The 15,065-nt window shown below is 44.0% G+C and overlaps 1 protein-coding gene across 2 annotated transcripts in view; it reads left to right on the top strand.

The window, feature by feature from the left end:
* Positions 1 to 547: 547 nt before the first annotated feature.
* Positions 548 to 15,065, top strand: part of tmem132e (transmembrane protein 132E) — a 352,924-nt gene continuing 338,406 nt past the window's right edge. Inside the window, exons 1-2 of one of the 2 annotated variants that reach the window (XM_040151520.1) lie at positions 548 to 572; positions 1,200 to 1,677. In XM_040151520.1, coding sequence (XP_040007454.1) covers positions 1,617 to 1,677 — 61 coding nt within the window. In that variant the 5' untranslated portion in view covers positions 548 to 572; positions 1,200 to 1,616. Of the gene's footprint in view, positions 573 to 977; positions 1,678 to 15,065 lie in introns of those variants that run through there. The other variant, XM_040151519.1, reaches the window with a different exon arrangement.

Below are 15,065 nucleotides of genomic sequence, written 5' to 3' on the forward strand. Positions count from 1 at the left end.
CAATACTAACAACAATAATAATAACAAAAATGATGTTTTCATTCAGCTTTCTCAACATATATATTTTTTTCACATTTACATTTTTTTCATTTATATGTTCTTTTATTTTGAAAGCGGTCGCCGGACACGTCTTTCGCACGATGGCGAGCTTAACGAGCGCGGCTCCGTAAGGTGAACACGTTTAGTTTGGAGCGGAGTTAAAAACGCGGACCGGGGCCGCCTCGGTAAAGCCAGCGTCCGAATCAGCGCCCACCCCCCCCCCCCCAGCCCGCGAAAACCCACCGCCGGCAGGTGCGGTCGAGCCGGAACAACCGGGACCAAGGCGCGAGCGCGGAGAGTTGGTCGGACTTGGCCGTGGTTCAGACTCCGGTGAGCGGCGCCGGCGATGCTCCGCTCCGGCGCTCGGGCTTAAGCTCGCGGAGCGAGGCGGAATAAGAAAAAGTGGCAGGGGTTTTATTTATTTATTTATTTCCCCATCCATTCATTCCTCCGCCCCCCCCACGGGACATTTCCGCTCCGGTCCAATGTCAGCGTGATGATTCCCAGCTGAGCGACTGTCGCAACACGCTGCGGTAGGTGAACTACTGGAAAGCTGAGGAGGGGGGGGCGAAAGAAAAAAAAAAAAAAGAGAAGAGAGCGAGTTTTTTTCCCCCCCTGTTCTCTCTCTTTTTCTGTCTTTGGCACCGACTCGGAGCTTCTCGGTGACATTTCACCGCTCACAGCGCGGACCGTGTTTCCACCTTCTTCCCTCGGCGGCGGGGCTTCGGGCGAACCCCCGAGAAGTCGGTGACAGCTGAAGCGGAACGGTGCGGATCCGTCGGACGCCTTTTCCTTCGCCCATCTCTCCTCCGCCGTTTCTGCGATTTTTTTTTTTTTCTTTTTTCTTTTTTTTTTTTTTTGCGACAGGGGATTTGGTTTCTGAATCTTCAACCGGAGAATGACTAATCACACACACACACACACATTCCAGCCGGTCTTTCTCGCCAGTTCATTTAGACCATTCCGGCCCTTTTCGCGCTAAACGCGCAGGATTCCTGTGTTTCAAGCCACGACGCGCGTCATTTCTCCACTGATGTCCACTGATTTATGATTTTTTTTTTTTTATTCTTAATTTAATTAATTTTTGCGTGTGTTTGCGTGGGGGCCATTTGTTGGCTTGGATCCGTTTCGGGAAACGCTGGGCTTCTTTCCCTCCCCAGTTTGCCCAATTTGGAGCAGGAGACGCGTAACTTTCTTCTCCCATGTGGAAAACCCGCTCTCTCCGGCTCGGAGAAGACGCGGCTTGACGGTGCCTTGGAGAGATCTGGCTGCTCGCGGAGACGCTGGTAGAGACTGTAGCTGGAGCAGTAACATTTTTGAAGCCCTCGAGTGAGGTGTCACACGCGGGCACACACACAGACACAGACAGACACACACACACACACACACACACACACACACACACACAAACGCTCGAACAGATAAATATCTTTCTGTTGCGCATTATCCAACTTAAGACCCTCGGAAGAGCTGCAACAGCGTCGTGTGGACGCTAACAACTGCAGAGAGGTTTTATTTATCCACCATCAGCTACTGGAACAACTGGGATTTAACATCCGACCGCTGGGATTCCTACCATGTCAGGTGTACGGGATTTCAGATGGACTCTCCTCATCTGTGTGGCGGCGCTTTCATATGGTGAGTGACAACCCCCCCCCTCCACAAAAACAAAACCAACCCCCCCCACACACACACACGTCCTGTCAGCCCCCCCCCTCCAGCAGGCTTTCGGGATCATAATTGTGTTGCATAGAAAAGTAATGGTGCCAAATTTCTGCAACATGCCACTGCAGAGGTGGCTGCTGGCTGCTGTTGTGGTTGGTCATGTTGGAAGATGGACGGACACACACACACACACACACACACACACACACACACACACACACACACACACACACAGTTACACATCATAGCAGAACTTCTTACAAATGTCTCAGCCAAGGTGCAAGGTCCCGCAGGAATGTTATGTTACTTTTGGTATGTTTTTCTTTTGAGGTCACTCTTCAATATTGAGAATCGCAGGCACAGCATAAGTTGCTATGGAAATAATAGAGAATCTGCACAATATGAGATTAACACTGTCATGTTTAGTTTTATCATTAGAATAATTGCCGTAACGGATATAAATATCTCGGTGCCATCAGGTGACCATTCTCACAAATCATCCAGCACCACGGACGAACAGGAAGCGACAACACAGATAATGTGAGAAATGTCGTGTGCACGTCAGGTTACAGTTGCTCCCGGGAACCGCAGACTCTCAGCGTATCGCACAGCAGTCTACCATCTCCTCCTCACACTGGGAGGGCTCACGCACGGCAGATAAACCTATAGCCCGGCCCGGAGAGGGTGACGCAGAAAAGTGTAAAAGGTCCACATCCAACATCCCAGAGATGATTTCTTGACATGTCCCCGTGATCCAGTTGGACTCCAAAGCACTAATCCTCCTTTAACATCCAACTCCTTTTTTTATTGATGGAGCAGCGGCACCACGGCGCTGTCTCCAGCAGCAGTGAGCGGAGTATGGCATTGAAATGCGTGGATTAAGTGCACTGCACTCACAGTGCGGTCTCTGTTTATTCATTTGCCGGCCTCTTTAAAGATGCTCAAATGTAGACTTTAGATGAGGAGTGAATGTTACACCCGTGAGTGCAGCTCATTCCACATGTGCTGCATAACCACCCCTCGCATCCTTTTCAGGCTTTTTTTTTTTTTTGCACAGTATCTCCTCTCTCCTACTCATTTTTACTCAGTCTTGCCTCAGTTTCATTACCACACAAAAGAAAACGCCTACGTGTGCAACAAAGAATATACTCTCCTGGGTGGTTTCGCCGAGGCTGTGGAGCAAGCAGGCTGCATGCTGCAACCCTTCTGCCCACACAGATCCTTCTGACGCCTGCGGTCAGCGTAGCCCGGCGCAGGGATACCCACCTTCCCGGACAGTGACGGGGCGGCTGTCAAAAGCAATTGCGGTAGCGGATTTGGCGCGGGGCCGGCTGCCTCCGTGGACGGTTTCAGAGGCTCTTGGCCTCGCGGACCTCAAGTCCCTCACCCACACAACGCATGCGGAAACCTCGCTGCACTCGGCCCGGCAGTTTAAACCCGCTCTCCTCTTGTCACACTCATATGCTAAGTAAACAATTTGTAATAATACCTCAAGAGAAATGCTGTGGACTTGCTCGATGAACAGCTAAGCGCCCAAATCCCCAGGTGTGAAAAAGCAATATCATGGACTTTAAGACTGCTCTGGGGACAATACAGTACCGCACTGAATCTATTATTCCTCATTGTTCTCACCTGAATTTTATATTTTTCATTTATAGTGGCTGAAAGGTAACGTTGTTCGTCCTCTGCAAAGCTGATTAAGTAAAAACCTTGCTGGGATTTGTTATCAAGATGCCATTGAGATCGGTCACTCTCCGCCTAAGCTTAGCCCAGGCCATAGCAGCTACCTCAGTTTAAATGTGAGGCTTCATTGATGCTCAGAGGGAAAATCCACTACTTTTTTTTCCCTTTACCATCCTCCTCTACAGGATGGTCAGAGGTCAGGTGCAGAGAAACAAACCTGGAGCCGACGGGGATTAAGATGTCTGCTCAAGGACGCTTCAGCTAGGCATGCTTTCCGATAGGAGCGTTTCAAGCCAAGAATTCTGGCTACACATTGTTCTATGGTACATTCATGCTTAACCAAATCAGTCACCAGAATTGAGGTCTAACCTGAAGTTGGATGTAGTTTGAAGTAGTTTGACAGTAATGCCAACATGATACTAAGGGTTGGTTTGAATAGCAGAATTAAATTCCTTTCTGTACCTTTCTGTACAAAATCCCTTTTTCATTTAACGATAGAAGCCAAACTTGTGAAATGTTGAATGTTGTTTACACATAAGCGGTTGTACAAGAACTGTCCAATTAAGAATAGTGGAAAAAAAAAAATACAAAAATCTGATTTAAATCACAGAGTATTAAATTAAAGAACAGTTAAAAAAAAGCCTCAGAATATCATTCAACATTTGATGTCATCTTTTGGCACTTGATAGTTTGTGATACTACGGACACGTTTCAGTTTCGGTTGATGCCAAAACGGTACTGAGGTTAGTTACCTAGCCCTACTCAAACCCATAGAATATTATATACTTTATATAACCCTTCATCTCCACCTACGTACTTAAAAAAAAAAACAAAACTAAAAATTTGTGGCGTTTTATAGCGGAGGTTGGCCGCCTCGCCTGAAATAAAGACCATCACCGCTATCGTCCTGAAATTAATGCACTGTTATGAAATTAAACATTATCCGTAAGGGAAACAGAGCAGAGGACCAATTCCTAGGGCTGCAACTAATGATTATTTTCATTATACATGGATTAATCTGCTGATTTTTTTTTTTTTTTTTTTTTGGTTAATCGTTTAACCTATGAAATGTTAAGGAAAAGGGAACAAGCCATTCAGTTTTTTTTAGGGCTGTCCTCTGCCAGTCGACTGGTTGGTCGATATGCTCTCGTCCGACCAAATTCTCATTGGTCGGACAATTGCCGGCGTTACTTTCATGAGGAGAAAAGTACTTCATCAATAGCCGTCCAGGATTAATGCATTGTTTTTGGCGGAGGGACAGACCACCCCCCCCCCCTGTTTTCACAACTTGGAACTCGCCAAACCCAGTGGAAACTGCTGGGTCTACTGAACCGAACGTTTAGTCGGAGTCGGCTCCAAACCAATTGACACCATGTCAGAGAAGTTGTCGGTGTGGCTGCGTTCTGTTAAAACGGCTGACCAAAAAGTCGAGTGTGAACTTTGAAAGAACAGCAGTTTCACAGTTCACAGCTGAACAGCCAACATCATCTAAACCCGGCAGGCTAACCTGAATGCGTCAGGGTGCTCCGTCAAATTTTCGTGTGTTAGCACTTGAGGCTTTGAGTGTATCTTCCTCAATAGCTCTTGTGCTGGGATCACCAGTTGATATAGTTCTGTTTTCAGAAATCATACGAATACGGTCAGGTGCCCGTTGGTCGGCTCCGAGTCTGTTGTGGTCACTTCAGTATTTAGTAGTCGGTTAAAATGATTTAATATGCTGCAAAATTAGCTTCTCCTGTTTATGTGTAATTTACTTTGGCTAATAGGGCTGCCAGGTAGAGTGAACTCAGAGCACAGTGGCCCGTTTAGTTAATCTAGAGATTTTTTTTTTCTTTTCCCTGCGACCTGCTGATCGATTGAAGAGTAGGTGCGATTTCAGTCGACCAGTATTTCCTTCGGTTTGGTTCGGTTGAAGCCCAAAGTGATGCTTTCAGTTTGCTTGTTTTGTCTGACCAACAGTCCAGAACCTACAGATATTAAACTGAATGTTACACTATATAAGGTACATCAAAGAAAAAAAAAAGAGGCAAATCCTCACATTTGAGAAGGCAGAACCAGCGGATGGATATCAGGCATTTTTGCTTGAAAAAAAGACTGAAACCATTTATCAGGGATCAGAATAGTTGCTCATTAATTCTCTGTTGATTGATCTTTTCCTATGGTGAAACAGAGCAGAGCTGGTATTTCATACAGCAACTGTCACATATTTAAGTGTTTAGTTGATCATTAGACCTGGTCACCTCATCACCTTGGCTGAACCGTTTCCTGGGGGGGAAAAAGCATGGAACTGACGTGTTGAAAGAAAACAGTGTGGTCAACCTGGATAAATGGATTGAATGGATCATGACTAACAACGCTACATTATACTGGGTGTGGCAAATGTACTGATTAAAAACCACTGATTGCTCGGGGCTGCATCTGCAGTCAGCTGCATAACACGGCCTGGGGAGCAGTGTTTGCCCAGTCATGGTTAGTATGTAGTTGGCAGTCGTCCCAGCACCAGCCTATCACTGAGAGTAGACACTGGACAGAGAGAAGATAAAGTGGCAGTGTGACACACCAGCTCTCATGTTCTAGCCTAATTGATTTACATGTGGCGAAATGAAGCCGTAGCTCCGCTGCGTTCGAAGAGGTTTCCTGTTTTCCGTCCCTCTGTATGGAAAACGCCGCTCTGTACGCAGTAGGGCGCGTGCTGTCTGTCCGTCCACATCGGCGCCTTGTGACTATTTCTTCTTGTGACTGTTTTTGTTCTGTACCGTGGTGATGTCAGGATGTTGCGTTGTTGTTGGCGCCCCTGTCACTTTTGTTCGTGATTGTGTCTATAAAGCATATGGCTTTCCAATTTCGCTAGCAGCTCTCAGTCATTGCTTAAGGGAAGAGCTTTTTGTGGCATTATCTGTCGGCATCAGATAATGATAAACCCCTGTGGAGCATAGCACCCTTTTGGGAGGTTTATTTTTCTGTTTTTTTTAAATTTTATTTTAATTTCAGTGACAGATGGGCTCAAGGCTAAAACCAATCTGTGCTCTCTGAACAGCAGGGTAACCACCTACTGGAAACAATAAGAAAAAGACACTGTTACTGGAAAGGCAAGTCCTTGTTTTGCTTGCAGCCTTGTTCTGTAATTACAATTACAGATTTTTCAGGTGGGCCTGTCAATCTGTTTTAATTTATTTTCTGTATTTAATTGTTGGAACGGGCTAAAACTGGATTTTACTGTAACAATGGTCTTTGAAATCTGTTTGAGGGACAGCTATGCTTGAATCCCTTCGATGCTTGGAGCTGTATTTTTGCCCAAAGGTCTTGCTTGTGAGGCATTGTGGCTCTGCGGTGGTCGTTGTGGAGTGAATTCTAAGGATGTTGTCCTTCATCAGCGGTGAAAGGAACCTTTTGTGAAGCAGTAGTTCCCTCAGATGTAGCGTGATGTGCAAGACCTCTGCTAAGGGCTTCAAGGCGTGTTGGTAGCTCTTGCTGAAAGGAGTACACTATTTGTTTACAGTGGATTACCCCTTTTCTCTTCGCGGACCTTTTATAGTCACTGGTCTGAATCTTGAAATCTTGGAATCGTGAAAGCATGCATGTTTTTTTTGCCAGGGGCGAATACCTCAGTAGCTATCAATTTACCATGTTGAATAAGCCCCCCTTGGTTTTCAGTCCACTAAAAAGATCATTTTCTTAAAAGCTAAGATTAAGTACAGTAAATATAACATGCATCATAGGTTCTTAGGTTCACGGATAGGCCATTTCTTCCTGTGCAGTAGACTATGGTTTGCCATTTTGTTTCATGTGTGTGAAAACCTTCTGTGATCCATGTGATTTTATTGAAGCATCACTCCTACAGAAAAGTTGATCTAGGATAGAACAGCTGTGTATCAGCCAGACAACGTTTTTTTTCCTTGTTATTATCAATAAAGCTCATGATACATCATACATATTCACACACTATTTACATGAAAGAGTTTGTACATAAATATTCACAGTGCTGTACAGAAACAAACCTTTTCCCCTTGTGTTAATCAATACCCTCAGCTAGTGTTTGTCAAGGAGGACATAATTAAGTGAACGCAAAACGAAAAGCAGTCGACACAAAATGGACAAAAAGAGACAGAACTGCAATAAACTTAAATTAAAAATTCCATGCATGCAGCCTGTTTGGTTTTTCTAACAATTACACAGTGTGAGCAATGTCATTGTTTTGCTGTTTTTTTTCTGTTTCTGTCTGGACATTATTGAGAGTAATCTCTGTCTGAGATAATCCACCACCTGCTTGGCTTGGTGTATGGTTTGGATGGTGATGACTTTGTACAGAATAATAGCGCTGCACATCTTAACTATCGCTATGTAGTGGCAGGTCATCATCATTTTATTGTATCAAGCACGTACAGTAGATACGTTTGTTGATATAGGTTAAGTCTGCTGGATTTCCTTTTCATTGTGTTTATATATCCAAAATTTCCAAACTTGGAAGAGTTTATAGTGATTAAAAAAATATCTTTTCTCTACACCAGGTAGTTTCAGACAAATTTACCCATGACATTTACACAGAATATGTTCATAATGGCAAAGAATTTCCCGGTTCAGATTCCTGGAGGAGAGATGGGGATTCAAGCAGTTCGGGATTGCATGGACAACTTCCAGCTGTCCCTCAAATCTGTTGAGTTCTCCAGCTATGTAGCTCAGCGGGGAAGCAGTCTGTCTTCAGCATTAGACGATCACGTATGTTTGGTATGAAATCAGTTCTTATGCGCTGCATCTTGCACACGGAATCCACAGTGCCTTTGACTTGAAATAGCTTTCTCTACTGCCCCTGGTGTTGTGAGTCAGACTTGGGAACACTTTCACCACCCAAGGTTCCACATGTGCGTTCCAAATTTTCCACAAGTGCAGAAAAACACCCGTAAAATGGATCGAGATGCACAGCAAATCTATCTTGTCGTTGCTGAAGAGGTATCGCCACCTCGTGGACACCTTCTGGGAAGCATGTCAGCTTTGTTGCCAGTTGGGCTTTATCAGATTTCATCACGCAGATGTGACGGCGCCCACTGTGGCACACTCCTTTTCTTTCCGTGGCGTCTCAATCCGGTAGTCTTGTCATGGCATGGCAATATACTTCATATTTCATAAGTAGTCTCTCCTGACACGCTGAAAAAGAATGAGCGGGCTGAGTGAAGAAAAGGTTAAACTGAGGGTGGCCCCTTTAATTCCTCTGAGCGGACTACACAGAGTACAGATTTGAACAGAGAAAATGGTATGTGACATTATGTCCGCATATGGCTATATATATGTTGCCTTGCAGCCAGAATTGTTTAACCTCACAGAGGGTCTGAAGAAGTGAGCTGTGCTTATAAAGCGACGTCACGTTCCCTGTGCTCGGAAACGGTTACTTACCGTATATTCAGACCCTTTATCTAATGCTATCAACTACTGAAGTACTGCAGCTTAGCAGATACTGATGCATCCCCCCTGGTTTCCCCCTGTTTCCAGTCTTAGTGCTAAGCTAAGATAGCCGGCTGCTTGTTATAGTCTGTAGACACCCGTGAAACTGGTGTCTGTCTTCTCTTCTAACTCTCAGCAAGAAAGCGAATAAGCTTATTTCCTAAAATGTCAAACTAGTCCTTTAAAGGATCATTTTAGTTTGGTTTATTGAAACTTGGAACTTATTTTTGTAGGTTTGGCCGTCATCTCTGTCAGTTATAACAGCATTGTTCTCACAAAGTTACAGCGGTCCTGGAGGTCTGGGAACATTAAGTCCAATGGGGCCACAAATCATAAAAATTATTTCACAGAATGTCTGTTGTAGACATCCATCGCAGTATACAGACAGATTTCCTGGCAGACCTCCGCCAAGGCCAGTGTCAGACAACATACACCAGACTTCAGAGGAATAAATTCAAATTCATGGTTAACGATCCGGATCTGCACCCACATTTAATGGGTTCCTCGCTGGCCCATGCCCCGTCCCTCCACCAAGTTCGCTCCAAATCTGTTCAGTAGTTTTTGAGCAATCCTGCTGACAAATTCAAAAAACAAACAAACAGACCAACCGACAAAAAGGCAGACACAGGTAATCACATAACCACCTCGGCGGAGGTAATGAAAGGTGTGTGTGAATTTATTTCAGCATATGCTAGATTTTATTATAAGGCTTATAATATGTGCATTTCATGCCATCATATTGTAGGCTTTAGAATTAATGCGTCTGTCAGTATCAATGCGTTGTTCCACCTAGTGAGCACCATACTAAACAGAGCTCTGAGGTTTCACTATGCCGAGGGCTAGATATGAAAAGATATTCTTCTAAATAGCATTAGACACGAGAGATAATAATCTGTGGGTGTTTAATATTTTGTTATACATACAGCACATGTCATTTGTCAGACTGTAAAAGCTGGAAAGATTAACCAAGTCAAAACAGATAAACCATCTGGTACAGAGGTGTTAGCTCTCTTCCTTTGCTTATCAGCAGGATCTCCCAGTGGACTGTTGGCTTCCATATGAAGGAATTATTTGTGATCAGTGCAGTGGAAACTGAAGAAATATGACCAGATTTTTAGCTTTCAGCGTCTCTAGCAGTATCTCCCTTCCCCGCACTGATTTCCCAGTGCTACAAATGTGCTAAAAGACTCAGACATGCATGCTCCAGTCTGGCAACCAACCTCCGCTTCCTCCTCTACAACTGGCCGGCACTTAATTCTTTCTCGGCACAATATTGTTTTCAGCTGCGAGATTGCTTTTCCTGCTGCAGTTCGCAGAGTCTGGCTAGTTTTCTCAAAGTTCACGACTGTTTTCTCATCGTCAGCACGGCACTAGTGGAAGTGCATTTGAAGAAACTGCATGTTCCTGTAGATTAGTCTAGGTGTTTGACTTTGACAGCCATTGCTATGGAGGTAGTGGGTGACATTTTCTACTGTCGTGTCGGATCATTTCATGTAAGATGTATTGTAAATATAAGCTGCAGACTGGCAATTCTCCCATCTAATCTCCTAGTGGTAAATACAAGTAGTAGATGTGACTTCAGTATATCCCACTGAAGAATCACAAGCTGTAGAAGTGTCAACACAGTCTGCAAATGCCGCACTGAATCAACTGACTGTGTCACTTACATTCAGAGGGCACCAGTTTGCTTGGAAAAAGCAAATATGTACTGCCATGTATTTTTAGTTTGAGGTGTATTTGTGATTTTAAATTAAAAATAAGATTGAATATGGGCATTCCACCTTTATTAATGAGATCTCGTCCTACTTTTCCACTCCACTTCCAGACATGAATGCAAGAGTAGAGATGGGTCTTGTATCAAAGGAAAAAAAGGTCTAACTCATGTTACTACTTCCTGTATACCTGCCTCTAGGACCCGTCAGCTCCTCGTTAATCTCCTGAACACGACAAGACGTCAACATTTTCCTGTCTTCGCTGTCTGAGCGACAGGTTTCCCACTTTGTACGGTACAGTTTGTACTGAACAGAACACCTGGGATTCTGAAGTTAACGTAGATTAGTGTTGCAGTTTGGTCCGTAGTCTGGCCGTGATTTCTGATTTTGCTGGAGCGCTTGCGTTCCTGAAAGCTTCAGCGTTACACAGTCTGCTTTACTAAAAGTTCACGGAACTGCTGTGTTCACCAAATATGAAGCCAAACAGTTTTCATTTAAGTTGGAGAGCACATATCTGACGCTATGAATGAAACATCGTGGCATGCTTAGAGAAATGGAAACAGACGCAAAAATTATGGGAAAAACAAAAAGTTGAAAAAAAAGAACCGATTTTGTGACGAGAACACGTGCCTCAGATTATTGTGTTGAGTCCGTCTCCGAATGAGGCCTGAAATCAGTCAGTAGTGTTGTCTAGGACTGGTGGAGGGGAGAATGTGCATATCTGCTGGACATACAGTTCGAATCTTAGTCATATTGATTTTAACACAGGGAAACAAATGCTTTACAAATTAGGCCACCGTAACATTGACTGCACTGGATTTGCCTGACTTCAGTGATCATGTCGTGTACAAAACCCCAGACAAAGACGGGCTTATTTTGTTTTGTCATGTTGTGTAATTCAAAACACACTTGTTGTCGGCGACAACACGAAACGCGCCGAGCGTTTGCATCAAGAAAGAAAACAGAACTGAGGAGTGGCAAGAAATGAATCAGAATTGGACTGAAATACAAAAATATAAAGTGCATTCTTGGCTTTGGTTTTCATTTCAGCTTTTCTACTTCCACCTCCCACCAGCAAGCCATTATTTAGGATCTAATCCAAACTCTGCCAAATGGAACTTTATCTTTGACCTTTTAATCATAAATAATACAATTTACAATTAAAAGCTGGAGCACTAACCCATTTTTTTTTTTTTACACTTGGGTGAAATGAGATGTCTGTTTTGAGCAGTTAACCCCATAGAATCCCATGCAGCTCTATGTAAATATGGCAGAACACATAGAAGAGGAACCGCTCACTCAGTGAAACCAGTCATGGCACCTTCCACTCCACAATAAACCCCACTCAGGGTAGGAAAACTTCACTCAGTCACTGTTGTTTTTTTTTGGGGGGGGGGGGCAATACTGATTAAATGTTTAGTGAAAACCGACTGAAACCCTTCTATGTTTGTACTACTACTGTATTTTATTGTATTTTGTTTTTTACTGTATCCCAAAGCACCTGACATTCTATCTTTCTATTACATCCACGGATGTATGCAATGTTTCCCCGGGTGGGCGTTATTTGTTTTTATTTCTTTATTAGGTGTTATGCTGGGATTGTTTGTTCGTCCTGTCATTAGCACACTGAGGCAAATTGATAACAACTAAGTCGTATGGCAATAAAGTATTGAGTCTTTGAATCTACAGTTCAATCCGAAAAAAGTTCTGAACTCTCAACGGTTGCATGGAAGCGGAATTTTTCTTAACATTTGCGATGCAGTGTAGGCCAGCTCAGAATCAGGCAATCGAAAACTGCCAGTGGTCAGCTCGGCAGAATATTATTGGTGCACTTATTTCACAATAATAGAACTGAAGGTTCTGTTCTGACTTCACTTAGGTCTACTTTTTTTTTTTTTTACTGTGTGCACTGTGGTCTATGAAAACATCCTTTATCCCTACCCTGGAGCATGCCGCCAGATTGAGCAATGCCCAGTGTAATCAATTCTTCTATTGGGTTGCATTGGCTTTGAGAGAAAAGGAAATCTCTGACTGTTTAAATAACCTCTGCTATGGTGTATTAGGTCCATAAGACATTATAATAATTTTAGCATAAGTCTATGAAAAAGGATTTAACCCAGACAAAGCGAACGAAAGCTTTGAGCTCCTACATGCCGTTGCTTTGGGCCAGGCTACTCTAAGGCTAACGTTTTAACACGAGCTAGAATTTTAATCATACATTTCAGTAAACATTTCTCTCTTGCTGTCTTTGATAAATAAAAAATAACTTGTTGCACTTAAGCCTTTCCTTAAGCAAGTTATGTTAAATTAATATCTCTTTTCCCCTAATTTTTTTACGTCGGCCATGCTCAAAAATTCTGCATAAGGAAACATTTGAATCTGATACGTGCATTCACCTATTAACCTGACATCAAGTGTCAAGTGGCTGACACTCGCCATGTAAAATACACGATTCCTCTGACTGATGGAGTAATATGAAACCAGAGCACGTGCATCAAAACAAGCTGCATAGTCCTCATACCGTAACATCCTCTGACGAAATAAAAATTCCCATGATGTGGATGCGCATTAAGAACCTGCTCAATTAGCGCTAGTTTAATCTTTTGGTTCTCAAAGCGAGGTATTAGAGGGGGCCTGGGGGCCCCAAGCAAAAATGAGAACTTGATTAATTTCGCTGTCATTTAATTCGCTTGAAAAGATACCAATTAGAGAATATGAAAAATATTGTTATAATCTATATTGTATCGGCAGGGGGGTATCTGAGCTCCATGTGGCCCGCTGCATGTACAGCTGTGTCCCTTTCAACCTAATGCTGTAGGCGATTTGTCCTATGTCGTGCAATCAATGTGCAAAACGAGCGCGCATCTTTCTTGCATGTGCTGAATCCTAAAAGTTGCACAGTAATTTCTGTTTCCCGAGCACTCGCGAGGCTGTAGAATGCTCCCTTTTTAAACGGTCGGTGAAGATTCGGAGTCATCCAGGTCACGGCATTCAGTAAGTGCTATGCGAAGGTAACTGGACTTCAATGTTTGAGAACTGAAGAAGCTGTTTTGTTGTTGTTGTTGTTGTTGTTGTTGTTGTTTTTTTAAACAATAAAACAAAACCAAAAACAAACAAACACAAAAAAAACTGTCTGGAAATAATCAAACTGAACCGACACAAAATGAATAATCCAAATAATTAAAAGATAAGTTAGGATAAACTTTATTAATCCCACGGGGGGATTTGCATCGTCACAGTAGCAGCAGGATATAGACGAGGGTAGGTATAAGTTAGAGATGAAAAAGAAATGTTAGACCAAGAAAGAATATTTACATCAGGAAAAAAAAAATCTGCATCATCAGTATACTAACAGCTGTAATATTGCACATTTTTTACAAGAATAATATTTATTCAACATCCTACACATGAAGTGTAGTATTGCACATACTGTATGTCGAGCAATGGTGAGGAAGGAAGTTGCATGTGTAACAGAGAAATATTAGACGTGATACTGTTCAGCGTTGTTTGTGGCATGCCCAGTGGGTTGTTTGGGAAAAGTGCTGGTTGTACAGTCTGACAGCAGCAGGAGGAAAAGACCTGCGGTATCGCTCCTTTGAACGCCGCAGGTGGAGCAGCCGGTCGCTGAAGGAGCCGCCCGGTGCTGTCATGAGTCCTGCAGGGGCGTTGGAGACGTTCTCCCTGAAGGATGAAAGCTTAGCCATCGTCATCATCGTGCTTCTCTCTCCCGCCGCCTCCACTGAATCCAGGGGGCATTTCAGAACAGAGCCTGCCCTCAGCCAGTTTATTCAGTCTCTTCCTGTTTCCGATGTTGAGATACTGGCCCCCAACGGACCACACCATAAAAAAAAAAAGAATGGCTGACACGGGTGGACGTGGGTGGTGTTTGGTCCGGTTCTTTGGTTTTTCCAGCGGTTACTCGAAGACAGATCCGCTGACACCAGCCCACAAAGTCCTGGCTTAGTCTCCCATACTCCTCATCCAACGATCGCGGAGTCATCTGAGAACTTCTGCAGATGACAGTTTGTCGAGTTGTGGATGGAGTCCGTGGTGTAAAGGATAAACAGGAAGGGGGGCCAGGACTGCCCCATGTGGCGCCCCCGTGTTGCAGAAGACTGTCAGAAGCACGGTCCTTTAACCTCTCATACAGTGGTCTGTTTTTGAGGTTATCCAGGATCCAGGTGGTGACGCGTTGATCCACCCCCAAACAATCCATCTTCTCTCTCAGGAGTGAGGGTTGTACGATGTTGAATGCACTGGAGAAGATGAAGAACCCACGCTAGGCTTTTCCAGGTGGGAGAGCGATCTGTGGAGAAGGTGTCTGACAGCACCGTCCACACCGATGCCAGGCCGGTATGCAAACTGCAGCGGGGTCCGTGAACGGTTGCGCCAGAGGTCGGAGATAGGCCAGGACCAGGCTCTCCAGGGCCTTCATCAGGTGAGAAGTCAGTGCCACTGGCCTGTAGCTGTTTTGTTCCTTCAGGTGTGGTCTCTGTTGGCAATGGTGCCACACGGGAAGTCCTCCTCACT

This window comes from Xiphias gladius, chromosome 17 (genome assembly GCF_016859285.1).
Source record: "Xiphias gladius isolate SHS-SW01 ecotype Sanya breed wild chromosome 17, ASM1685928v1, whole genome shotgun sequence".
In the NCBI taxonomy this organism is placed as follows: Eukaryota; Metazoa; Chordata; class Actinopteri; order Istiophoriformes; family Xiphiidae; genus Xiphias; species Xiphias gladius.